Genomic DNA, 26,166 nt, shown 5'->3' with positions numbered 1-26,166 from the left:
TTTATTCCTCATACTCTTGTGCATTGGTGTATAGATGTAACATTTGAGTCCATTTTGATTGACCCTGTGTTTACTGTCTACATAACCTGTGTTATGCCTGACTGCCCCTATTTTCTTGCCACTTGTATGATTCATGCACATGGTATGGCACTCACTATTAAATGCTTAGTTTTGCTTTGCTTTGCTTTTTGTCTGGCAAATCTGCCAGTGAATGAGCTTGTCACTTTATTGGCAGCATGGTGACCAAGTTCTACCAACATATCCTGGCCTTGGCCTTTGCTATCAATGAAATTAATGAGGATTCCGAGATCTTGCCCAATACCACGCTTGGGTTCCATATCTGTGACAGCTACAGCGACGCAATGAAGACCTATCGGACCACTATGGACCTTCTTTTCAAGATGCACAGGCTTATACCTAACTATGAATGTGATTCTGGGAAAAAGCTTATTGCTGTAATTGGCGGATTTAGTTCCACCGTCTCGTTCCACATGGCAAAACTTTTAAGTCTTTATAAGATTCCACAGGTAAGATCTGCACATGGAATAATGGAGATCTTTATAAGTTGTTAGGAACATAATAATCTAACGGTTGGGTTGGCAATATATAAACCATGTAACAATGTTTTTTAAAATCATGCTGTAAAACGTGATTGGTTGCTGTTTTCCTCAATCAGCCATAAGAGGGAGCCAGAATGACTGTTAGCTCTCTGTTCGTTAGATGCTGGGCTGATCTGATCTGAGTGTTTTGGAAGCTGGCTGTTAGAAAGTGCCGTGAGCTATTGTACGTTTTGCAACTGCTAGCAAACTTTGAGTTCTGAACTGATTATATGATACTGGACTATGTTTATCCCTTGAAATACATTGATGACTGACTGTCTTATTAGTGTATGACTTGGACTGTTTGATGGACTCTGATACCTCTATTTCCACGAAAGTAAAAGCCTATTTAAACTGCAGTGTCTCTGTATGCTGGTCTGTGTGTTCTCCAACACAACTCTAACAACGTTTCTCTGGACGTACTCGCACTCCCAATGGGGAGCTTACCGATAAGTTATGATCTTTTTTCTTCTTACTTTGATTTTGCAGTTCAGAAAGAGGAATTGTGCAGTTCAGAAATGTATTATAGATGGACGGGAATATTTTCCCAAAATGGGGAAAGGGATAGGAGACGAAGACTAAAATTGTGTCAGAATAGAGCTGCAAGGGGACCTTGGAGGTCTTCTAGTCCAACCCCTTTCTTAAGCAGGAGACTCTATACCATTTGAGACAAGTGGCTATCCTGTCTCCTCTTAAAAAACTCCAGTGATGAAGCACCTACAACTTCTGAAGGCAAGCTATTCCACTGGTTAATTGTCCTCATTGTTAGAAAGTTTCTTCTTAGTTCTAAGTTGCTTCTCTCCTTGATTAGTTTCCATCCATTTTTTCTTGTCCTGCCCTCAGGGGCTTTGGCAAATAAGTTAACCCACTCTTCTTTGTGGAAGCCCCTCAAATACTGGAAAGCTGCTATCCTATCTCCCCTAATCCTTCTTTTCTCTAGACTAAAAGATAAAGGTAAAGGTTCCCCTCACACATATATTCTAGCCATTCCTGACTCTAGAGGGTGGTGCTCATCTCTATTTCAAAGCCGAAGAGCAAGCACTGTCTGAAGACGTCTCCATGGTCATGTGGCAGGCATGACTAAATGCTGAAGGCTCACAGAATGCTGTTACCTTCCCACCAAAGGTGGTTCCTATTTTTCTACTTGCATTTTTACTTGTTTTTCAACTGCTAGGTTGGCAGAAGCTGGGACAAGTAATGGGAGCTCACTCCTTTACACTATACCAAGGATTCGAACTGCCAAATTGCCAACCTTTCTGATCAACAAGCTCAGTGTCTTAGCCACTGAGCCACCGCATCCCTGTGTGTGTGTTGTGTGTGTGTGTGTATAGTATGTATATGTACATGTACATGTACATGTACATGTACATGTATATCTATCTATCTATCTATCTATCTATCTATCTATCTATCTATCTATCTATCTATCTATCTATCTATCCCACATATATCCTGCAATTTAGACTTATATACCACTTCATAGGGCTTTCAGCCCTCTCTAAGCGGTTTACAGAGTCAGCATATTGCCCACAACAACAATCTGGGTCCTCATTTTACCCACCTCGGAAGGATGGAAGGCTGAGTCAACCTTGAGCCTAGTGGGATTTGAACAGCTGAACTGCTGAACTGCAGTCAGCTGAAGTAGCCTGCAGTGCTGCATTTAACCACTGCGCCACCTCGGCTCTGCAACCGTTATTCGTATGTTTTACTTTTCAGTCCTTTAATCATCATAGTTGCTATTCTCTGACTTTTTTTCAATGAACTATTTCTAGTATACTTCTTTGCAAGAAACTTGTTGCATGAAATCATATTTTTTTTAACATGCAGAAACATTCAAGCAGAAGGAAAATAGAAGTTTATCTTTGGGTTTATTCTGACTCAGATGCATTTCTTTTGTACTCTGACAATTGCACAAAAATGCAGATTTATTTATGCATTCCTTCCAGCTTAGTTATGGCACATTTGCTCCAGAGAAGAGCTATGTTGCCCAGCACTCAACTCTATACCGCATGGTGCCAAATGAAGCCAGTCAGTACATGGGAATTATCCAGCTCCTTCGCCGTTTCGGATGGACATGGGTTGGGTTCTTCCTCATTGACAATGACAGTGGAGAACATTTCATGCAGGTGTTCGAACCTCTGCTTTCCCAAAACGGGATCTGTTCAGCATTCGCAGCAAAAATCCCCAAAGCAGAGTTGGATGATCTCTCAAGCATTAATCAGAAAGTCTGGGATGTTTATCTGCCGATGACGGACATCAACGTGAATACAATTGTTGTTTATTATGGAGATACCTTGTCCATTATGTTGCTGAGCAATTTCATGCTTCAACAAACCAGGAAATAGTTCCGATGTATTCTTTCAAAGGGTATGGATTATGACTGCCCAGATCGATTTTGCAATGTCCACAATTCAGATGGGCTCAGATTTGCAAGTGTTTCAAGGAGCCATTTCTTTTTCTGTTCATGCCCATCCATTGCCCAAGTTCAAGACATTTCTTCTGGCCCTAGATCCGTGTCAGGCTGGAAGAACGATTTTCTGGAGGTCTTCTCAGATCAAGCTTTCGACTGTTCCTTTCAATGTCCAAAGAGATCAACGGAGGTCACAGAAGTATGTTCTTGGGAAGAGTTTGAAGAAACTTCCTGCATCTCTGTTTGAATTTGGCATGACTGGCCACAGCTATAGCATCTACAACGCAGTCTATGCTGTAGCACATGCTTTACATTCCATGGAGTCATTTAGAGCCAAACTCAGATCAAAGAGTGGTAGGACATGGACCAAACTTCAAAGTCTTCAGCCTTGGCAGGTAACGGCTAAGGGATTCCCTTTCTATCATAAAAAAAGATTGGTATAGATTGATGGTAGCTCAGTGGCTAAGATGCTGAGCTTGTTGATGAGAAAGGTTGGCAGTTTGGTGGTTCGAATCCCTAGCAGCATAACAAAGTGAATTCCCAGTACTTATCCCAGCTTCTGCCAACCTAGCAGTTCAAAAGCACCTAAAATGCAAGTAGAAAATAGGAACCACCTTTGGTGGGAGGTAAGAGGGTTCTGTGTGCCTTAGGCCTTTAGTCATGGTGGCCGCATGGACCATGGAGACATCTTTGGACAGCGCTGGCTCTTCGGCTTTGAAATAGAGATGAGCACTTCCCCCCTAGAGTCAGGAACGACTAGCACATATGTGCAAGGGGAACCTTTACCTTTAGCGAATGATACAGCGCCCCATCTTATCTCTTTCATGAATGAGTACAATTGTATGTCTAGTCTAGTGAAAAGAAATACTAGAGGTGACATGATAGCAGTCTTCCAGTATTTGAGAGGCTTCCACAGAGAAGAGTGGTTTTTTTTTTTCTATTCTCCAAAGCATTAAAAGTCAACACAAGAAACAATGGATGGAAACTAATCAAGGAGAGATCCAACTTAGAACTAAGGAGAATTCCCGACAGTTAGAACAAGTGGAACAGCTTGCCTTTAGAAGTTGGTGGTGCTCCATCACTGGAGACTTTTAAGAAGAAACTGGGCAGACACGTGTCTGGAATGTAAAGGGTCTTTTGCTTGAAGCAGGGTTGGACTAAGAGATCTCCAAGGTCCCCTTCCAACACTTTGATTCTGTTATTCTATAAGGACGCACTGAAGAACAGTCATAAGTTTCTTGTTGCTTAACATGTGAAACATGACTTATAGCAGGGGTGTCAAACTCATGTCATCATGTTGTCCTTGTCATGTGTTGTACTGTGACTTTGCTAAACTGGGGGTGGGTCAGAGGTGGGTTCCTACCAGTTCGCACCTATTCAGTAGACCAGTTTGTCAAACTACTGAACCAGTTAGAAGAGGTTCCACCAGTGGACCCGGAAAGCAGGCCACACCTACAGAAGAGGTTCCAAAATTTTCTGGTGGGTGTGTAATGTCCCCCAGTTATCTACGCAGTAATAATGATCTAGTAATATTTCCTTATACATTTTAGGGACCTTTCCTTACATAATTGATGTTTTCTTTCATACTTTTGGATTTCTAATTTCTGTTTCCGTTAGTTGGCAATTGCTAAAACCAATCCCACGTGAAAAAGTATCCAAAGCCTTCTTGATTTTAATTGTCAGTTTATTTATTCCTGCACATTGTAATATTTATTCATTTACATATCTCTGTTTTTCCACTGTTGTGCAAACACAATTCCAGCAGCTGCTAACATGTGTAAAATTAAATATATATTATACTCCCTTTCAATAGCCAACAAAATATATCTGGTTTTAATTACATATCTTGCTTTATGATTGCTTCTAACCATTAACTTCTGAATAGCTACTTGGACCGACCTAAGTACTAATTCATAATTTCATATCCGGTCACATGGGTGGCAAGCCACTCCCATCCGGTCACATGGGTGGCAAGCCACTCCCACAAAGGAGGCCACACCCACAGAGTAGGTTCCAACAATTTTTGAAACCCACCACTGGGGTGGGTGTAGCCAGCATGTGACACATCTGGCCCATGGGTCATGAAACCCCTGACGTATGGTGTATGGTGGGAAATGCTTAATTTTTTAAAAAGCATTTTGGATACTGTAAAGGAACTCTAGTTTAGAGTTCTAATAGGTTGATGCTACCTATTCTTGCTCTCTTCTTACTGCTTTCCCACATTGGAAAGCTTCAAAACGAAGTCCCCCGTCTGTGCAAATATCTTCACAGGGATGTAATGTCAACGCAGATTAGTTATCTTGTTATTTCTAAATTACTAGATAGCTGAATTGATAGAGAACAAATGTAGATAACTACATGCTGGTTCACCGACAAAAGGGTGACCGACAAAAGCACGCCCGACTAAACTGCGATGACAAAACTGCGAGTTCTAAACTGCGCCAACGAATGAGCATTGAAGCGCGCTGACAACAGCATGCCGACAGAAGCACGCTGTAAAGCTAACCCTAAAGCTAACCCTATAGCTAACCCTGAACCTAACCCTAAACCTAACCCTAACATTAACCCTGAACCTAACCCTTACCTTAACTTAAATCACACTTCTGTCAGTGTGCTGTTGTCAGCGTGCTGTTGTGGGCGCGTTGATGACGTTGCGGTTTTGCTGCCACAGTTTCATCGGCAAGCTTTAGTCAAGCGCGCTTTTGTCGGGTCACGCTACTTGTTGAGTGTGGAAAATATGCTATTTTCTAGTTCATGCAAGCTTGAAATGGTGTAAAACCTAAGATAAGCTCTCTGAAGTTGTAAAAAGCAAAGAAAAAACATGAGAGCAAAACCAACTAAAGTATCTTTTGATTTACCATATTTTTGATGCACCTTTCCCCCTCCCTAAAAGAGCATGGAAATTTTGGTGTGACTTATACACTGAATACAGCCATTTATGAACTCCTGAAGCCCTATCCCCACACCCACACCTACATCAGGAATTTTTCGGCTTTTAACCCTTGCTTAGCTGCGCTCGAGTGATCATAATGTCAGACTAGATGAGGCACCTCATTCTCCTGCCACTTCCTGTAGAGGGCACTTTTTAGAGGCTTTTTTAAACAGTTAAGCACTAAGCCTAAGTCATCCATGGTGATTCTGGCAGCAACTAGCTCAGCCTTTTTCCTTTTACATTTTCCTTTTCTTTTCATGATGACAGTGGTGAGGCTCTGCCTCCCCTGCCTCCCCTGACTGCACGCCCCTGCTCTATACTGCCCTATTTAGGCACATTTTCAAGCCAAAGTGCATGCGTGTACACTCACATTTGCAAACCGGTAGGGAAAGTAAGGGAATACCGTGACCTGACAAAAGGACGAATGACAAAACCACGCCTGACTAAACCATGTTGCTAAAACCGCGATGTCATCAACACACTGACAACAGCGTGGTGACAGCAGCGCAGAGACAGAAGGGCGCTTTACAACAGCGCATCGACAGAAAGCCGATTTAACTTAAGGTAAGGGTTAGGTTTAGGGTTAGGTTTAGGGTTAGGTTTAGGGTTAGGTTTAGGGTTAGGTTTAGGGTTAGGTTTAGGGTGAAGTTTAGGGTTAGGTTTAGGGTTAGGTTTAGGGTTAGGTTAGCGTTAGGTTAGCGTTAGGTTTAGGGTTAGGGTTACCGTTACGTTTAGGGTTAGGGTTAGTGTTTACGTTTAGGGTTAGGTTTAGGTTTAGTTTTACAGCCCGCTTCTGTTGCCGCGCTTTTTTCGGCATGATTCAGTGCTCATTCATTGGAGCACTTTAGAACACACAGTTTTGTCACCACAGTTTAGTTCGGGCGGCGGTTTTGTTGTTCGCCCTTTCTCGGTGAACCAGGGAATACTGCCCCTGCCTCAGACCCTTCTGCTGGATCCAATTGTAACCCAGGCACCCCCTCCGTCTCCTCTGACTCATCTGACTCGACTGCCAGCTCTGCCACAACACTTTTGAGAAATTGTACATTGTAGATTGAACATTCACACATGGCAGAACAGGTAGGAGATGAATTTGGAAACAATTCCCAGTTGGATTTTCAGCGCGCTGTTTTCCTTTCTCTCTGTCTCCCCTCTGTGCATGTTGGATGCAGCTCCACTCAGTTCTTCAATCTATTGTGTTTAACAATTCTGCTGGAGGAAAGAGTGTACTTCAATGGAAAGAAGGAGACGGGCAGTGGATTTGATATCATAAACTTAATTACCTTTCCAAACAACTCCTTTGTTAAAGTGCCAATTGGAACGGTGGATCCTGAAGGGAAAAAACTGAATATTGATGACTCAAAAATTGTGTGGCCCCAGCGTTATAATCAGGTATAGTCGTGGATTCATTTTCAGAATTTTTTTTTTTTCATCTTCAGACCTGTAACTAAACACTTGTTTTTCTGAATGGGCTGACCCCATCATTTTCCCCATAAAAATTAGGTAGGTATCATTGAGTTGAATCTGAAACCATCAATCAATCAGAATAGAGCTGGAAGGTACCCTGGAGGTCTTGTAGTCCAGCCCCCTGCTCAAGCAGGAGACCCTATACCATTTCAGACAATACTATCCAGTATCTTCTTAAAAGCCTCCAGTGATGAAGCATGCACAACTTCTGAAAGCAAGTTCTTCCACTGGTTAATTGTCTCACTGTCAGAAAATTTCTCCTTATTTCTACGTTGAATCATTCCTTGATCAGTTTTCTATCCATTATTCCTTGTCTTGCCTTGGAAATAGCTTGACCCCTTCCTCTCTGTGGCAGCCCCTCAAGTATTGGGACACTGCTATTGTGTCTCCCATGGTACTTTATAAATGGTAATAAAAAAGAGACAAGACTAGAAAAACACTTCTAAAAATAATATAGATAAGTGTTTAATTTCTTGATTTCCATCTTATAGTCCAAAACTGATTTACAGTATTTACTGTTGCAAGTAAATAGGTCAACCTATTCTCCAAAGCACTTGAAGGCAGGACAAGAAGCAATGGATTGGAAAATAATCAAGGAGAGAAGCAATCTAGAACTAAGGAGAAATTTCCTGACAGAAGAATTAATCATTAGAATGACTTGTCTCTAGTAGTTGTGGGTGCTCCTCAGTGGTGGGTTTCAAAATTTTTTAGAACCTCGTCTGTAGGTGTGGCCTGCTTTGTGGGAGTGGCTTGCTGGCCATGTGACTGGGTGGGAGTGGCCAACTTGTAAAATGTGGTGAAACTCACTTAACAACACTCTTGCTTAGCAACCAAAATGTTGGCTTAGAAACTCTGGCATTGAAGTGTGCAAGTCTTAAATCTGTCAAGTTACAAGACCCCTTGCACCCCTAACCCTTTAGAACTCCCCCAGGGGTGTTCAAACTTGACAGGTTTAAGACTTGTGGACTTCAACTCCCAGAATTCCTCCTTCAGTCATGTTGGCTCAGGAACTCTGGCATTTGAAGCATGCAAGTCTTAAAGCTGTCAAGTTACAAGACCCTTGCATCCCTAACCCTTTAGAAGAAGAAAAAACCCCAGGGCTGTTCAAACTTGACAGCTTTAAGACTTATGGACTTCAACTCCCAGAATTCCTCCTCTCGCTCTTCATCTTGATGATGTGCGGATGGGCGGGAGGGGGGGGAGGGAGCTGGAACCAGTTCTAAACGGCACTGTAGATTTGTGGAACCTCTTCTATAAAAAGGTTAGAACTGGCAGGAACCCACCCTTGGTGCTCTTGCTCCAACACTGGAGGGTTTTAAGAAGAGATTGGACAATCCTTTGTCTGGAACGATATAGGGTTTCATGTTTGAGGAGGTGGTTTGACTAGAAGACCTCCAAGGTTCCTTCCAACTCTGTAATTTTGGTACATTTTAGAAACCATATTCTATGTGTTTCTACTTGGAGATCCTATCTGTTCAAACATATCTGATTCTTGATGATTTTATGGACTACCATATTTTTCAGAGTATAAGATGCACTGGAGTATAAGATGCACCAAGATTTTGAAGAGGCAAATAAGTTTTTGCACTCTGCAAACCTCCCAAAATTGGCCCGTTTTTCCCCCCCAAAAGGGGCATGAATAGCCTTTAGGAGGATTGTAGAGTGCTCCTGGGGGGGTGGAGAGAGGGGCAAAAAATGAGCAAAAATAGCCCATTTTTCTAAAAAAACGGGCCCCTTTTTGTCAAAAAATGCCATGCATAGCCTTTAGGAGGCTTGTAGAGTGCTCCTGGGGGCTGGGGGGGGGGCACAATTGAGTAAAAAATGGCCCATTTTCACTCATTTCTGCCCTTCCCAGCCTCCAGAAGCACTCTATAAGCCTCTTAAAGGCTAGGCAGAGCCACATTGGTGAAAGGGGTGGGCTTTCCAAAGGCCAAAAAATGCTGTATTCAGTGTATAAGATGCACCCAGATTTTCACCCTCTTTTTTGAGGGAAAATGGTGTGTCTTATACTCCGAAAAATATGGTAGATCTCTCCATAGTTTCTCATCTTTTACAGCTTTATGGTCTGGCTGGGGTCTGCTTTGATGGTGTTCAAATACCACGGTTTACAGATGCCTCATTTCCTTCTACTGTTCCCCATTCCAACCATAATAACCTTTCCCAGTAAGTTTGATTGGGTGACAGGCCAAAATAAGTAAGCAGAATTTTGTGATTTCGCTTGTGAGCGATAGGTCTGGTTTTATGCATTCTAATACTTGCTTCTTTGACAACTTTGCTGTCCAAGGGATGTGAAGGAGCCCTTCACTTGCATCATAGCTAAAATAAACCAACTTTCCTCCTGTCTAATTTTCCATGGTCTAGTTTCAGTGACGGCTAACCCCTTTGATGCCGAGTGCCCAAAGGGTGGGTGCATAACCCCCCAAATGCAATGCAAGTGCTCCTTATGCATGCACCCCGCAAATACACCCTGCCACCCCTACCCCCCATTTTGGCTTCTATGTTGGTGCTGGAGGCCTTTCAGGCCCAAAATGGGGTGTGGGGCGTGCTTGCAATGCGAGTCCCCCCCCTGTACATGCACCCTGTCCCCTGTGCATATGGGGCAGAAAACAGAAGATCACCTGGCCAGTGGGAGGTATGCACGCCTCCATGGTGGAGCTGGCTGAAACTCTGGTAGAGGGCGCTGTGTGTGCCATCTGTGGTCCATGTGCCATAGGTTCACCATTATGGGTTTAGTTTCATCATTTATATTGATCTTTTCATATAATATTGAATATGTATGGAAGCAGTTCTTAAATTTAGATAGGTAGGTGTTCTGACCCTCTCCGTCCGGTGATTAACGCCAACACAAGCTTACTGTTTTTTTTTTTTTTTAATTAAATGTTTTTTAATTTTAGTTTGAAACGGGTACAGCATCTTTCTTAATATATCAATCGATTACAAATAAGTTTTGGTACATCTCCTCCACAGTCAACCAACATAACTCATATTAACTCAAGCATTATTATATATCCATTTTCATTTAACTGTAATTATTATTTAGGAGTATTGGTAGGAGTAATAATCTTGAACAATACCTACCCACACCGATGGGAGGGGAGAGGAATCAAAAAAAAAAAAAAAAGAAAAAAGGACAAATAAAAAATAAAAATTAAGATAAAAAATAGTAGATAATACAAAAAAGACAAAAACGATAATCAGGAAAACAAAACAAAACACAGGTGTCTGTTATGAAAAAAAAAGAAGTATATCAGCTGGTTACAACATGTTTTGGTGCTTCTCTTCCATTAATTCATATTAATTCAGATATCTTAACTCGAATATTTACCATATCAACATCATTATACCTCCAGTTTCAATTATTATGGTTATTTAAACATCCTTCATCCTTAGCTATGCTAAAGAATTAATCCATAGCACATGCTGACAGTTCATTTACTTATTTGTAAAATCCTCTATTGTCATCAAATCCTCATATCCTATTTTAGCTAAACATCCATAATATTCAATTATATCATATATCATAACATTTTCCTAGTATTGATTAACATTTGATTGTATGAATTTTATTTAGTTTTTTTTAATAGTGCTAATTATTATAGTTAATATTCTTTATGTATAATCTAAAGGCATTTTTTCATATCCAATTGTCAGTTATCATATCAACTCCACATTATATACATTACTCTCAGTATCCATTATTATTCAGCAATATCTGTTACAAGAAAGAGCAATTAGGTTTAACTAGTTTTCAATTGTATTCATCAATCTATCAGCCAGTTCCAAATTATATATATTGCTATCCATATCAGTCATTATTCAGCTATATCTATTACAAATTGAAGTAATCCAATTTAGCTAGTTTTTGGTTGTAATGTCCCATCTGTCAGCCTGTGTCCCTCCAACAACGAGATTTCCTCAGCCCAGTAGCCATTCGTTGGATAGATTTACCAAATGTTTCCATAAGCAAATCCAAACAAAAATATTTCGGCACCTTTGGATTCTGAATGTCGGTGATGAAATAATAATGTTGTCTTAGGCTTATAAAATTTCCCAAATTAACTTTAATTCTCAAGGGTGGATTCTCCATTCCTCCTGCACTTTGTCTCTTTAAATGAATCTTCTTTATAGCTTCCCCCTCCCTTTCTTCCTCTGAGATAGACCAGACACCATTTCTCACATTTTCCATTTGTGTTTCAGGGACATTTAAGCATTCAACGATCTCAGTTTTAACTTCAGATTTTAGAATCAGTTGATCCAGGGTTCTTTCCAGTTTTTGGTAAGAATCAAAGAGTCCTTTACACGCAGAGAAAAGAGCCTGAAATGAAATCTTAGAAGCCATGATGTGTCGCAGTTAAAAATTAGAAGCTCTCTTTTTTTTCCCCCCCCACAGGCTTCGAAGCACTTTTTTTTTTGTCTCTTACAGGCTGTCAATCTTATCTAGTTGTAAACAGAGCTAGGTAGTAAAGTAGTAAAAATGTCGAATCGTGACGGGCTAATTAGAAGGAGATAAGTTTTACGATCCACTTAGGGAGATTCAGAGGGGGGAGGATGTCGCGGAGTTTCTTGAAGCATTTAAGAAGTAAAGTAACCACCAGTCATAAATCCATTAGAAAAGCCAATTCGCCGCTAAATCTTCTTGTTGTTTGGTTTTAATTAGCTTAATTTTTAACACGAACAGTCTCTCTTGGATAGTAAAATCAGCTTACCAGATGACATCACTTCTTCCATTCTTAGGGGCAACCTGCAGTTTCAGTTAGCACGCAGCTAATCCAAAAAGGAATTGGCACGGGGAGTTAATACCCTCCCCCAGAGATTTGCGGGTATCTCTGGAGTCCTGGGTCTCTCCCCACCTTCACTGTCGTCTCCGGGACAGCTAGAGTTCAAAGAACCCGTCCAAAAATCCTTTGGTATAGAGGAATTTCAGGAGTAGCCTGAAACTCCATCTTCTCACTGCTAAGCCCCGCCTTCTTCCTGTTAGCCACACTTTATTCACAGCAATTACAATCCTGTTGGCTGAAAGCCCACACACAACTCACAGGCGAGACATTAGCAGCAACCCAGACTCCCGCAGACAAGAGATACAATACAAACAAGAGCTTCTCCAGATTGTTATGAACGGTTGTCTCCTGCAAAAGGACTCCTCCCAAAATCTCTTCTTATATACTCTCTTGGGAGGGGCCAAGCCACAAATGCATGGTTATCTCTTATGAGTCTGTCTCCGTAACTGCTGCCTCCATTTCTCCCCCCTTCTTTACCTGGCGTTAGGGACAAACTCCCTTTGATCTTCCCCACTGCTCCATTGCCTGGCGTCAGGGACAAACTCGCTTTGATCTTCCCCATTGCTCCATTGCCTGGCATCAGGGACAAACTCCCTTTGATTTTCCCCACTGGTTAGGTTAGGTTAGGTTAAAGTTTATTTATATGCCGCCCTTTTCCCTGGGGGGACTCAGGGCGGCTCACAACTTAAAAGGGGGGGGAGGAAGACAAACTTTTAACATATAAGACAATACATAATTAAAACACAATATTCATACCATTCGGGCGGGTTACAGTCTTAACCCCAGGCCTGACGGGATAGCCAGATTCTGAGGGCTGTGCGGAAGGTCTGGAGGGTGGTGAGGGTACGAATCTCCACGGGGAGATCGTTCCACAGGGTCTGAGCTGCCACCGAGAAGGCTCTCCTCCGCGTGATTGCCAGTCGACATTGACCGGCAGATGGAACTCGGACGAGGCCTAATCGATGAGATCTAATAGGTCACGTGAAGGTAATTGGCCGTAGGCGGTCTCTCAAGTACCCAGATCCACTACCATGAAGGGCTTTATGGGTGACAAGTAGCACCTTGAAGCGTACCCGGAGATTGACAGGTAGCCAGTGCAGCTCACGGAGAATAGGTGTTATGTGGGTAAAGCGAGGTGCACCCACAATTGCTTGCGCGGCCACATTCTGGACTAGCTGAAGTCGCCGAATACTCTTCAAGGGCAGCCCCATGTAGAGCACATTGCAGTACTCCAGCCTAGAGGTCACAAGGGCACGAGTGACTGTTGTGAGAGCCTCATGGAGCCACTGCTCCATGCCTCAGGCACCTCATGGTGGCCAACCAGCCTCTCTGGTCCCTGCTCTGAGTCTGAACCCTGCCAAAGGTCCTCCACATCTTCCATAGCAGAGTCATAGGATTTCTCACCATCGGAGTCCATCAGCAGCTCCAACGGCTCCTGCTGGGACACAACAGGTAGGTAGGTAGATAGTTTAATTTCATTTTCCATAACTTAATTAAACTTTGAGTTAGAAGAAACAATTGTCATCATCATTAAGGAATATCCCTACTTGTGTCTTCATTTTATAAGTTTTGGATTGAGTCGATTGATTGATTGATTCATTCGTTCATTCATTTATTTATTTGAGCTCCAGATTTTTATTATTATTTCATTTATCAGGATTCCAAGTAATAACTCCATAGAAAGCATAACTCCGAGGCAGGCAGATCCCTCAAAGAACTATTTTATTGGAGATGTCATATGGGCACAAACTGGTGAAAAACCGACTCTGAAAGTTCCAGTGGTTTTCACCCAATTAAAAAGTGAAAGTTCCCTCTTTTCCCAACCAACCAGTCACATTGTCCAATCAAGGTACTGGCTGGTCACCTGGTAACCAGACTCCTCCTCTCTCCAGCCACCTGTTGGAATGTCCTTGGTTCCCACAGAAAACTATTTTGTTTTGGCTACAAAAAACCCCCATCTAACTATGTCCACACTCCCTATCCCTTCTTCGCATTCTTCATGCCTGTTAGATAAGCTCCCCATTGGGAGAGCAAGTATGTTCAGCGAAGCGTTGTGAGAGTTGTGTTGGAGAACACACAAACCAGCATACAGAGACACTGCAGTTTAAACAGGCTTTTACTTTCGTGGAAATAGAGGTATCAGAGTCCATCAAATTGTCCAAGTCATACACGGATAATTCAGTCAGTCATCAATGTCTTTCAGTTAAGGGATAATCCAAATAACATAGTCCAGTAATCATATAATCAGTACAGTACTCAAAGTTTGCTAGCAGTTGCAAAACTTACAATAGCTCAAGGCCCTTCTATTCAGATCAGATCAGCCCAGTATCTAACGAAACAGAGAGCTAACAGTCAATTTGGCTCCCTCTTATGGCTGATTGAGGAAAACCAGCAACCAATAACATTATACAGTATGCTTTAAAGAAACAGGTACAACATTGTTACATGATTTATATATTGCCAACCCAACCGTTAGAATTATATTCCTAACAGCGCCCAATCCTGAAGCCTCCAAAATAGTTCCAGCCAGCTTCACTTCAGAGTTGACACTAGTTTATAAAAATAATAGCAACCCACAATGTTCCTTCTGAAGGGGGAAATGCTGTGTGAGACAGTGAATGTGGCCTCCTATTTTACTATCCCTATGACTATCAAGATGTCATTTCATGTGTAAATGGTAGCTGTCAAAACCTAAATTCTGTAAAGTATCACCTTGGCTTGTTTCTCCTAAACCTGTTGCGACTTCTTTCTATGTGATAGGTACGACCTGTTTCCGTATGTACGGAATCTTGCCCTCCAGGTTATCAGAAGAAAAAAAGAGAACAGGATAAATTCTGCTGCTATGACTGCTCACTGTGCCCAGAGGGGAAGATCTCAAAGTTGAAGGGTAGGCAATGCATTATATTCCACATCCCTACCTGCAGCATTATTTCAGATAAAGAAGTAGCAACTGTCCCTTTGTTCTTGCATTCATGAGATCCACTGGACTATTCTACCTAACATTAAATCAAAAGGAAGGAAGAAAAAGAAAATGTTTAAAAAATCTCATCCTCCCATGCTTTATGCGTATCTCTGTGGTCAACTGATACATTTATTAATTAATTTACACAATGTTCTTAGATGTGGAGCGAGATGAGGCCATAAAGTTGATTTATGCAAATTATAGACCTGTCTTCTATATCATCATCATCATCATCATCATCATCATCATTCAACAAACCCATAATCCCTTTTGGGATGGAGTCTGGGCAACTGAATGGAGCTAGCATAGTGTTTACTAGCCGGATGCCCTGCCTAGTCGCCAATGCAGAGTTTTGTTCAGCAGATATATTCTCATTCTGCCCAGAGAGAGAAAAATATTTGTCTCTACCTAGGATCGAACTCACAGCCTCCTGATTGTGAGGTGAGAGTTTCACCTCTCAGCCACTGCACCACTGCTGCCTTCCGTGTATTATATTAGTGATAAAATATTTAACAGGAAAGATAAGGTCAATAAATCAAAACAAGACTAAAGTTTCAAAACTCTCTAATAACAAACTGTTATTGTAATCCACTGGTAGAAATTTTGCCATGACATCTTATCTATCCCAAATCACCATAAAAAATTTAAAATAGTTGCCCTGGATCAAATATCCCTGTTTGTTTCTTATCTTATCAGTTGATAAATATCAGAATACAGTTATCTAATGTCCACGTGACACCCCCCCCCCACTGCCCCATGCATGTGTGCACGGCTTTCTTGGAGCCTGGAGAGGGTGAAAACAGCCTCCCTCCCCCGAGGCCCTCTGGGGGGCAGAAATGGCCCTTCCAGTGGGCCCAGTTGGTCTGTTTTTTTGCTCTCCTCCGGCTCCAGAAGAGGGAGCCTTGAGAGCGTGAAAGTGGCCAAACACACAAACCGTAAGTTCCGAAACGACTTCTGGGTTGCCCGTTGGGCCATTTCTTTCCCTCCGGAGGGCAAAAACCATTCCTGAACTTTCGGGTTGAACATTGGGCATTTTTTTGCCAAAAATCAAGGCCAAAAATCAGCTGGCCAATGCACACATGTGCACTGGAGCTGACAGGGCAACACCTTGCATGCCCTCAGTAATGGCTTTACATGCCACTTTTGGCACATGTGCCATCATCAGTCTATCTTCTCATCAAGGTCCAAATAGAAGTTCTTTACGATTAGGTGTAATAAATCCATCCAATGTTTTCTTTTCTTTTTCAGATATGATTGATTGTATTGAATGCCCAGAGGATCAGTATGCTACCAAGGATAAGGATGGATGCATCCCCAAAACAATAAGCTTTCTTTCTTATGACGAGCCTTTAGGAATTGGTTTAATGTCGATGGCTGTTTCCTTTTCTTTGATCACAGTGTTGGTGTTGGGAACATTTATTAAGCACAGAGATACCCCTATTGTCAAAGCCAACAACCGAGATCTCACCTACCTTCTCCTTATCTCCCTTCTTGTTTGCTTCTTGTCTTCTTTGCTCTTTATTGGACAACCCATGAAAGCGACTTGCTTTCTCCGACAATCTGTTTTTGGCATCATCTTCTCTGTTGCTGTTTCTTCCGTACTGGCCAAAACGATCACGGTGGTGGTAGCATTTATGGCCACCAAGCCAGGATCCAAGATGAGGACATATGTGGGGAAAAGACTGTCCAACTCTGTTGTCATTTCCTGCTCTCTGGTTCAAGCAGTTATTTGTATTGTATGGGTGGCAACCTCACCTCCATTCCCAAATTTAGATATGTATTCAGTCCCAGGGGAAATTGTAGTGGAATGTAATGAAGGAATCACCATTATGTTTTATCTTGTCTTGGGTTACATGGGGTTTCTGTCTCTGGTCAGCTTCACGGTGGCTTTCCTAGCCAGAAAGTTGCCAGACACTTTCAATGAAGCCAAGTTCATCACTTTTAGCATGTTGGTGTTTTGTAGTGTTTGGTTGTCTTTTATTCCCACCTATTTGAGCACCAAAGGAAAGTATATGGTAGCTGTGGAGATCTTCTCCATATTAGCTTCCAGTGCTGGGTTATTGGGTTGCATCTTTTCCCCCAAATGCTACATCATTCTTTTAAAGTCTGAACTGAACACTAAGGAACAGCTGATAAGAAGTAAAAGATGAGGAGTCTCTAATGAGCCGAGGTGGTGCAGTGGTTAGAGTGCAGTACTACAGGCTACTTCTACTGACTGCCGTCTTTCAGCAGTTCAAATCTCACCAGGCTCAAGATTGACTCAGCCTTCCATCCTTCCAAGGTGGGTAAAATTAGGACCCAGATTGTTGCGAGCAATAGGCTGACTCTGTAAACTGCTTAGAGAGGGCTGTAAAGCACTGTGAAGCTGTATATAAATCTAAGCGCTACTGCTATTGCTATTATTACTATAAAACAATGACCTACATTTGTATACTAAAATAGGAATGATTCTGATTTTATATGAAATTATATAGGGCAGTATGCCTAATAAATCAATTATCATTTGAACCAACCCACTTAAAGGTATTCAGTTATTCATACAAATATTTGTGGCAGATTGATTTGAATGTGGAATGAAAAAATAAAATCTGGGATAGCCTATTTATTTGGTTGTCATTTATGTAGTGTCTAAATGTCATTGGGGTATTTATTTGGAAAAATTCCTCACTACTGTTGCCACATCATTCATATTTTCCAGAAACTAAACTTAAAGGAGACTGCTTTGTTGCTTGTTTTAAGGCAGGTGTGAAGACTGAACAGCCCATTCAGTCTTTAAACTAAACAAACCAACATTACATCAACCTGTAGTGATAGATTTGTGGCAAAATATGTCTCCACAATCAATTCTTAAATACTTGCTGTTGACCAGTGGTGGAATTCAATTTTTTTTACTACTGGTTCCATGGGGGTGGCTTGGTGGGCCGGGCAGGGGGAGGATCTGCAAAATCTCCATTCCCTCCCCACTCCTGGGGCCAGCCAGAGGTAGTATTTGCCGGTTCTCTAAATTACTCAAATTTTCTGCTACCAGTATCAGAACCTGCTGAATTTCACTCCTGCTGTTGACTCATTAAAGCAACTGCATCAGTGGTGGGATTCAGCCAGTTCACACGTGTTTGCCCACTCTGCCTCTTTCTGTGGTGGCCCTCCCCTCCCATGACTGCATTCAGAGAGGGAGGGAGCAATGGAAGAGTGGGCGGATCTATCAAACCAGAGGCCTTTAGGAGAAGTGCACTGTTTGGAGGAGGAAAAGAGATGCAGTGCTCTCCCATTTCTTCTTCTTTCACTTTGTTGTGGCTAGAGGTGCTCACTCCTTGAGTCTCCCTCCTACTTCACCCAATGACAGAGATGGCATTTTAGAAAGCTGTGGTTTAATAACAGCATTCAGCACATGATGGAATCCCCTTTCTTTTGCCAACTTTCTTAAGGGAAGTGAGGGCATCTGTGCGGTGGTGGCTGGAGCAAGCTCTGCAGCATGGCACTGCAATGGAGAAATAGAGAGCAGCTGGTGTGAAGGAAGGAGGAGGCCGCTTTTCCTCTTTCCATGTTCCTCCTCCTCCCCTTGTGCTGGATTATTTATTTTTATAAACAACTCTGTTAGGGGTACCTCCGTTGGGAGACAGAAAGTAGTGCAGCGGAATGTACAGCTAGAGAGAAAGAATGTTGCTAGTAGAAAAACACACAAATAGAGTTTCAGACACTGCCAGTAAAAACAAGTAGCTTTACTACTGATAATTGCTTCACAAGCAGTGATAGTAGATATTAGTCCAAACACAATTCAAAGAACAAACAATAGCTGACAGTCGCAGTTCACATTCCAGTCATCAAGTCATCAAGCATAGGACAAGCAGAGAGAGAGAGTGAGCTCTCTTGACTCCTTCTTATAGTAAAGTTAATTACAGCTGTTAAGTACATCCACTCATTTAAAGCAACAACGACCATTTGTTGTTGTATATAGATATATATTGCCTACCCAACACTAGGATTATACTCGCAACAAACTCCTTTATTATTTTTATAAACAATTTTTGTAAGCAAAGCGAGTCAGTTGAGTTGAGGCACTGGGCTAGAATGCGAGAGATCATGAGTTCAACTCCTACCTTAACTATGAAATCCAGCTGGGTGACTTTGGGCCAGTCACACTTTCTCAATCAGGCTGCCTCACAAGGTTGTTTTTATGGGGAAAATAGGAGAAGGAAGGTATGCTTGCTACTTTGAGTTGTTGGAAGAAATATGTTTGTGGGTTCAGTTCCAAGTGGAGAAAAAGACACTGGAAACATGTTTGGAAAGGTTTATTGATTGAACAGGATCACATACCTTGGAGAGCTTGGCCGAAGAAAAAAGGGAAGAGATGCTGAGAGGGCTGAGTTTTATACAGTGGTGGGATTCAAATAATTTAACAACCAGTTTTCTGTCCTAATGACCAGCTGGGTAGGCAGGGCTCGGTGGTCATGTGACTGTTGGGCGTGGCCAACATAACATCACTCACATCAAAGGGCACTTCGTCTTAGCTGTTACAATGTAATAAGGGTTATGCAGAGAGGCAGTTTCTGCAAGCAGGACAATAAAGATTAGGCTAGAAACAACACCAGAATGTTTCCTTCCTGCCTCCCTTACAGGATTATCCCTGTAAAGTGGAAAAAACAAAGTGAGATTTCTTCCAACAACTGAACTGATTAGAAAGTTAGATAGATAACCAGTTCTACTGAATAGGTGCGAACTGGCTGAATCCCACCACTGGTTTTATACCCTCTCTGGGTTTTTTGAATTTGAGCTTGTATTCTGATTGGTTGTCAGACTCCAATCGGGCCATTCAGGGGGAACTTTGTAGGTTGTCTTCTGAGTGCCAAGCTTGATTGACTCTTGCTGGATGATGATGCAATGAAAGGGCTTTGGGATTCCTATTATGGTTCTGCCTGAAGGAGGTAGATCTTTGCTATGTAGAATAGACTGGCTCACACCTTAATGGCCCATTGACAATGGTGAGGTGGGGGATGAATTTCTGCCTCCCTTTTAGGGGAAACATTCTTCCCTTTTAATATTTCCTAGAATATTTCATTTTCTTAGGAGAGGGGTAGGTACTAGCTTCCGACAGAGTTATTTGTAAAAAAATAATACAAGCAAGATACAAATAAATTCAATAAACAAACTCAAAGTGTTGAACATATCTACTACTCCTTTCACCTCCTATTTTCCATGTGACAACAACCCTGTAAGTTGGGTTGGGCTTAAAGAAAAGGGTTGGTCTGAACTCACTCAGCTGCCTTTCAAGGCTAAAGTTGGATTAGAACTCATGGTATTCCACTCTCTAGCTTGGTGTCTTAACCACTAACTGATGAAGACATCCCATTAACTAGAGCCAGATGTCAAATTACATCAGCAATGATAGGATTAAGTAAGAAATATCTCAATGGGTCAGAAGTGTGCTGAAATCTGGTCTTTTTCTTCCAGATATGAAGGAGTGTTTCAGTTGCTCAGAAGATCAACATGCAAATGAACACCACACTCAATGCATGCCCAAAGTCATAACTTTCCTCTCCTATGAAGAACCTTTAGGAATCAGCTTAGCTTCTGCTGCTCTGGTTTTCTCCCTGACCACAGTCTTTGTTCTTGGAACTTTCATTAAGAGCAGAGATACTCCAATTGTCAAAGCCAACAACTGTGATCTCTCTTATACTCTCCTTGTCTCCCTTCTGCTCTGTTTCCTCTGCTCTTTGCTCTTTCTTGGCCAGCCAATGAGAGTCACCTGTCTTCTGCGACAGCCCACTTTTGGCATGACCTTCTCAATGGCCATTTATTGTGTCTTGGCCAAGACCATCACTGTACTGGTAGCTCTCGTGGCTACTAGGCCAGGATCCAACATGAGGAAATGGGTGGGGAAAAGACTACCCAACTCCATTGTGATCTGCTGCTTTTTCATTCAAGCAATTCTTTGTGTTGTGTGGATGACAATATTTACCCCATTCCCAGATCTAGACAAACATTCATTCACCAAACATATCATAGCTGAATGCAATGAGGGACCCACTGTGATGTTTTTCCTTGTCTTGGGGTAGATGGGGCTTCTTTCCATCATCAACTTCATGGTGGCTTTCCTAACCAGGAACCTTCCAGAGAGTTTCAATGAAGCCAAGTTCATCACCTTCAGCATGTTGGTGTTTTGCAGCATTTGGTTAGCTTTCCTTCCAGCCTACCTGAGCACCAAAGGGAAAGAGAAGCTAGCTGTGGAGATCTTCTCCATCTTGGCCTTCAGTGCTGGTTTACTCCTTTGTATCATACCAAATGTTATATTATTCTCATCAAACCAGAGCTGAACAGCAAGGAACAGTTGACAAAGAGGAAGAACTAAACAATAGAGTCAGCCGTAACTACCGGATTTCCCCCAAAATAAGACAGGATCTTATTTTTTTGACCCTCGAAATAAGCCCTGGCCTTATTTTGGGGGAGGTCTTATTATTTTTGAGGTGCAGGAGGCGGTGAGCATGGTCACCTAATGGCTGCTGCTGTGTTGCAATATTTTCGGTGAAGGCTTAATTTGGGAGGAGGGATTATTTTAGTGCATGCACTCAAAAATCTGATTGGGCTTATTATCCAGGGAGGTCTTATTTTCGGGGAAACATGGTAGTAATACTTTTAATGATATATTTGCATTTTCATTCATTATATTTTTCTGACTCCTGACTCTTACCCTTAATAAAAAAGCTACAAACTGTTTTATCCCTACTTGTGGTTTTAAAAAGTGTTGGTGATTTTTTTCTTTTAAAAAGGAAGGAATAAACAACTCTTCCTTGAAGTCCCCAAAGTAACACATTGCTAAATCTACATTTTTTTTTTAAAGATTTTATTGGTAAAAAGAAAATACAACATCCATAACTTGTAACAAACAATACAACTACATTTCGAGATATTCCCATACTATCAAATCATTATAAACATCAAAGGTTAGGTATCTTTCCCTCCCTCTTTTCTTCCCTCCCCCCTTACTTCCTTCTCCCCTGCCTTCCCTCCTTTCTTTTCTCCTTTCCTCCTTTCCTTCCCCCTCCTTTCTCTCCCTCGGTCCCTCCCTCCTTCTCACATACCTTTCCTCCTTCCCTGCCTCTTTCCCTCCTCCTTCCTTTTCTCTTAATCTCCCTCCTTTCCTCCCTCCTTCCTTCCTTCCTTTCAACTCTCCTTCTCTCTTTCTTTCCCTCCCTCTTTCCCTCTTTACTACCCTCTTCTCTTCCCTCCCTCCTTCCTTCCCCAGTTTTTTCTCTTTCTTCTCTCCTTCTTTCTTCCCACCTTCTTTCCCTTCTCTGCTTTCTCTTCCTCCTCTTTATCCTTCCCCCCTTCTTCTGCCTTTCCTATTCCTCTCCTTTCTCCTCTCCATCCTGACTTCCCTACTGTCCTCCCTCCCTCCCTTCTAACCTTTGTTACATTTGCATATTTTCCTCTGCTGAGGACAACCTGGTTCTCTTTCCCTTTCCTTGCTTGAAGAGGCAAGGATTATAAGTCCTCTCGCCTCATCTAAAATGAAGTTTGATCGCTAGTTTCATGCAGGTAATTATAGCGAATTTCCTATCAGCTTTTTAAAGTTTTCCCAACATTGTAGCGTAACAAAATTGCTCGACGGTGGGTTCTCGCCCCTGATACATTTCTCCTTTCGTTTATCTCTCAGTTGTTGTATATTGTTCACTTGAGTTATTGGTTTAATCGTATTAGGTTAGTCAGCTATCTCTTTTTATGTCTAGGTCTTCACTGACTCATCAAGCCATTTGTATAGCTTCTCCCAGACTGTATAAAAGTCTGTGTCTTCTTTGTCATTAATTCGCATCGTCAGTCTGTTCATTTCTGCTAGTTCTAGAATTTTATTCATCACCATAGTGTTGGTGGGGGCATTTTCACTCTTCCAGCACTGTGCGTAAACAATCCTTGACGCTGTCAGAATATGGACTAGGAGGTATTGGTCAGATTTGCAAATTTTTTGATCTATTATCCCTAATAAGAAAGTTTCCGGCTTAAGACATAGTTTAGTTGATAAGATTCCATTCAGCCATCCTAGTATTTGCTTCCAATATGCTTTGGCTACCGGACACGTCCACCACATATGGTAGTACGTGCCCAGCACTGTTTTACATTTCCAGCATATGGCCGAAACTTTTGAAGACATTTTCGCCAGTCTTGTCGGTGGAAGATGCCAGCGATAGAATATTTTATATATATTTTCTTTATAGGCCGTCGACTTTGTCAATTTTAGGTTCCATTCCCAGACTCTTTCCCAGTCGTCTAGGTCTATTGTGTGGCCGATGTTTTGGGCCCAGGTTACCATGACTTCTTTTACTCTTTCTGCTTCCGTTTTTCGAATCAGTAAGCAGTTGTATATTTTTGAAACTAATTTCTCATCTGGTCCAATTAAAATTTTATCTAATTCCTGGTTCTTGTTCTGGAAGCCAGGTTGTGCTAGATCGAATTTGTGTTTGTTTTGAATTTGAAGATATGGCCACCAATCGATGTTTATTCCCTTATCAGCCAAATTTTCCCTGGGGTTTAGTTTGTTTTGGTCGTCTAGCAACTGTTGGTAGGTAACAATTTTATCCAAGTTTATCAAATTCGGGTATATCAGGGCTTCCGTCGGAGATATCCATTTAGGTAGTTGCGTGTAGTATCTCCTTCTAATTTCGAGCCAGTCCTTAATCAATACCCCCCTTAAATGGTGACTACTAAAATAATTGTGGATTTTATTTCCCTCGCACCATAAGTAGTTGTGCCACCCGTATTGCAGGTCGTGGCCCTCTATTGTTAAGATTCTTTTATTAGCTAGCATTACCCATTCTTTTATCCACATAGTTGTTGCTGCTTGATGATATGTTTTCCATTCTGGTAATCCCATTCCCCCTTGAGTTCTTTTATCCTGCAGGTGCATATATTTTATTCTGGGCTTTTTACCATTCCATATAAAGTTTCGAATCATTTTGTCCAAATCATTATAAAATTTTTCCCCTAGCTTAACCGGTGCCGTTTGAAATAGGTGGAGGATTTTTGGCAGAACATTCATTTTAATTACTGCGACTCTTCCCATCAGTGATAGTTGTAGTTTTGACCAGGTTTTTAAGTCCTTTTGGGTATTCTGTAACAACTTATCATAGTTGTCTTCTTTTATGGAAGAGCATTTCGCAGACAGCCAGATCCCTAAATACTTAATTTTTTTAGTTACCTTTAATTCCTTTCTATAGTACAAATCTTTTTTATTTCCATTTCATTCTATACAATCACATGTTTACTGTGCAACCGAGACATATAACATTGAGTAATAAACACAGCCCTCGCTTTTATAGAGAATGCCCCCTACAATACAAACCCAATATACCGCCTTAGCCCACCATACACCCTCTTTCATCCCCCTCCAACTTTCATTCTTCCTTCTCTCATACCCCTCTACACCTACTTCCCCTCCCCCTCTATCTAACCCTAACCCTATCACTCCCTCTCTTAATCCATTCCCTCCCTTCCTTCTCCTCCTCCTCTCTCTCACTCTCTCTGCTCTCCTTCTTCTTTCATTCAGCTCCTCCCTTCGGTATCTCTTACTTTCTGATATATTCAGTTTGTTCTGTTTTAACACTAACATTAATAAAAACCACAGTATACAAGTGCAATCATGCTTTAGAATTTAACACATATTATATTTCCCCCCTCCCCCCATCCCCCTAGATCCCCGCCTCCCTTCCCTCCCCCCGACTTCCCAGAGCCCATACATGGTATAACTTTTTGACAATCACAGTCTAAAATATCTCTACATTGAACTCAGCTTCTTGCTGTTACCCAAATTTTTAACAATTTACGTTATTACTAATTTTAAGCATAAGCTATCTGGAATTTCCTAGTCCCATATTTGCTTTGTATATAATCAATCCATTTTTTCCAGTCTCGTTTATACTTCTCATTTGAATGTTCTTTAAGATATGCTGAAATTTTTGCCATTTCGGCTAAGTTTGTAACCTTTAAAGTCCATTCTTGAATTGTAGGCAGGTCTTTCTTCTTCCAGTATTGCGCCACCAAGAGTCTTGCTGCCGTTATTAAGTACAGAACCAAATTAATCTCTACTGCTACGAAGTCAGTACATATACCTAGTAAAAACAATTTGGGAGTGAATTTTATCCTTTTTTTTGAAGATATTTTGCAGGATCCACCAAATTTTTATCCAAAATGCCTTAACATTACGACATGTCCACCATATATGAAAATATGTAGCATCGAAAGAACCACATCTCCAACATTTAGGCTGAACATTTGAATACATAGAAGCAAGCTTTTTGGGATCTAAGTGCCATCTATAAAACATCTTATAAAAATTTTCTCTCAAATTTTGTGCTTGTGTAAATTTTACATTTCTTACCCATATTTTTTCCCATGTGTCCAGCATTATAGGTTCTTCAATATTCTGAGCCCATTTTATCATACAATCTTTAACCATTTCGGTTTCTGAGTCCATCTGTACTAATACATTATATATCCTCTTTATGTGCATTAAACTTTGATCTCTTATTTGTTTAAACAAGTTATCCTCAGCTATTACAAAACCTATTTTTTGGTCTATTTTCCACCTGGCCTGTAATTGGCCATACTGAAACCACGTTTGAACTACCTTCTCTTTTTTAAGTACCTCTAAAGATTTTAATTGCAGCACCCCTCTTTCTGTATTAAGAAGTTGTCTATAAGTGGTTCTATCGTGTTTTTGTTCTATATTTATATTTTCAATTGCATGTCTAGGAATTGCCCACATGGGCAACTTGTCATTTAGTTTATGTTGATATTTTTTCCAAACCCGCAATAAGGCATTTCTTAAAATATGATTTTTGAAATTCTTATCCAGTTTTTTGTTGAATAACAAGTAAGCATGCCAACCATATACCAAATCATGTCCCTCAATATTCAGTATTCTGTCATTGGTTAAATGGATCCAATCACTAATTGCAGATAAAGCCACTGCATCATAATATAATTTTAAATTTGGTAATTTCAATCCTCCTCTTTCACGTACATCTTGCATT

General features: G+C 41.3%; 1 protein-coding gene across 1 annotated transcript; it reads left to right on the top strand.

The window, feature by feature from the left end:
* Positions 1 to 236: 236 nt before the first annotated feature.
* Positions 237 to 21,198, top strand: LOC116522027 (vomeronasal type-2 receptor 26-like). The gene is made up of 4 exons (XM_032236615.1): positions 237 to 527; positions 14,944 to 15,070; positions 16,394 to 17,284; positions 20,594 to 21,198. The coding sequence occupies exons 1-4, from the start codon at positions 237 to 239 to the stop codon at positions 21,196 to 21,198; spliced, it is 1,914 nt and encodes a 637-aa protein (XP_032092506.1).
* Positions 21,199 to 26,166: the final 4,968 nt, after the last annotated feature.

Source organism: Thamnophis elegans, chromosome Z, assembly GCF_009769535.1.
Source record: "Thamnophis elegans isolate rThaEle1 chromosome Z, rThaEle1.pri, whole genome shotgun sequence".
Taxonomy (NCBI): domain Eukaryota; kingdom Metazoa; phylum Chordata; class Lepidosauria; order Squamata; family Colubridae; genus Thamnophis; species Thamnophis elegans.
Note: the sequence above shows the minus strand (reverse complement) of the source record. Positions and strands in the feature narration are given on the sequence as shown.

What these genes read in the sequence shown, in the direction of transcription:
- LOC116522027 (XM_032236615.1), top strand. Translation starts at nt 237, where the DNA reads ATGGTGACCAAGTTCTACCAACATATCCTGGCCTTGGCCTTTGCTATC. An exon ending in GTCTTTATAAGATTCCACAG is followed by an intron (nt 528 to 14,943) that starts GTAAGATCTGCA and finishes TCTATGTGATAG; the next exon opens with GTACGACCTGTTTCCGTATG. An exon ending in GAAGATCTCAAAGTTGAAGG is followed by an intron (nt 15,071 to 16,393) that starts GTAGGCAATGCA and finishes TTTCTTTTTCAG; the next exon opens with ATATGATTGATTGTATTGAA.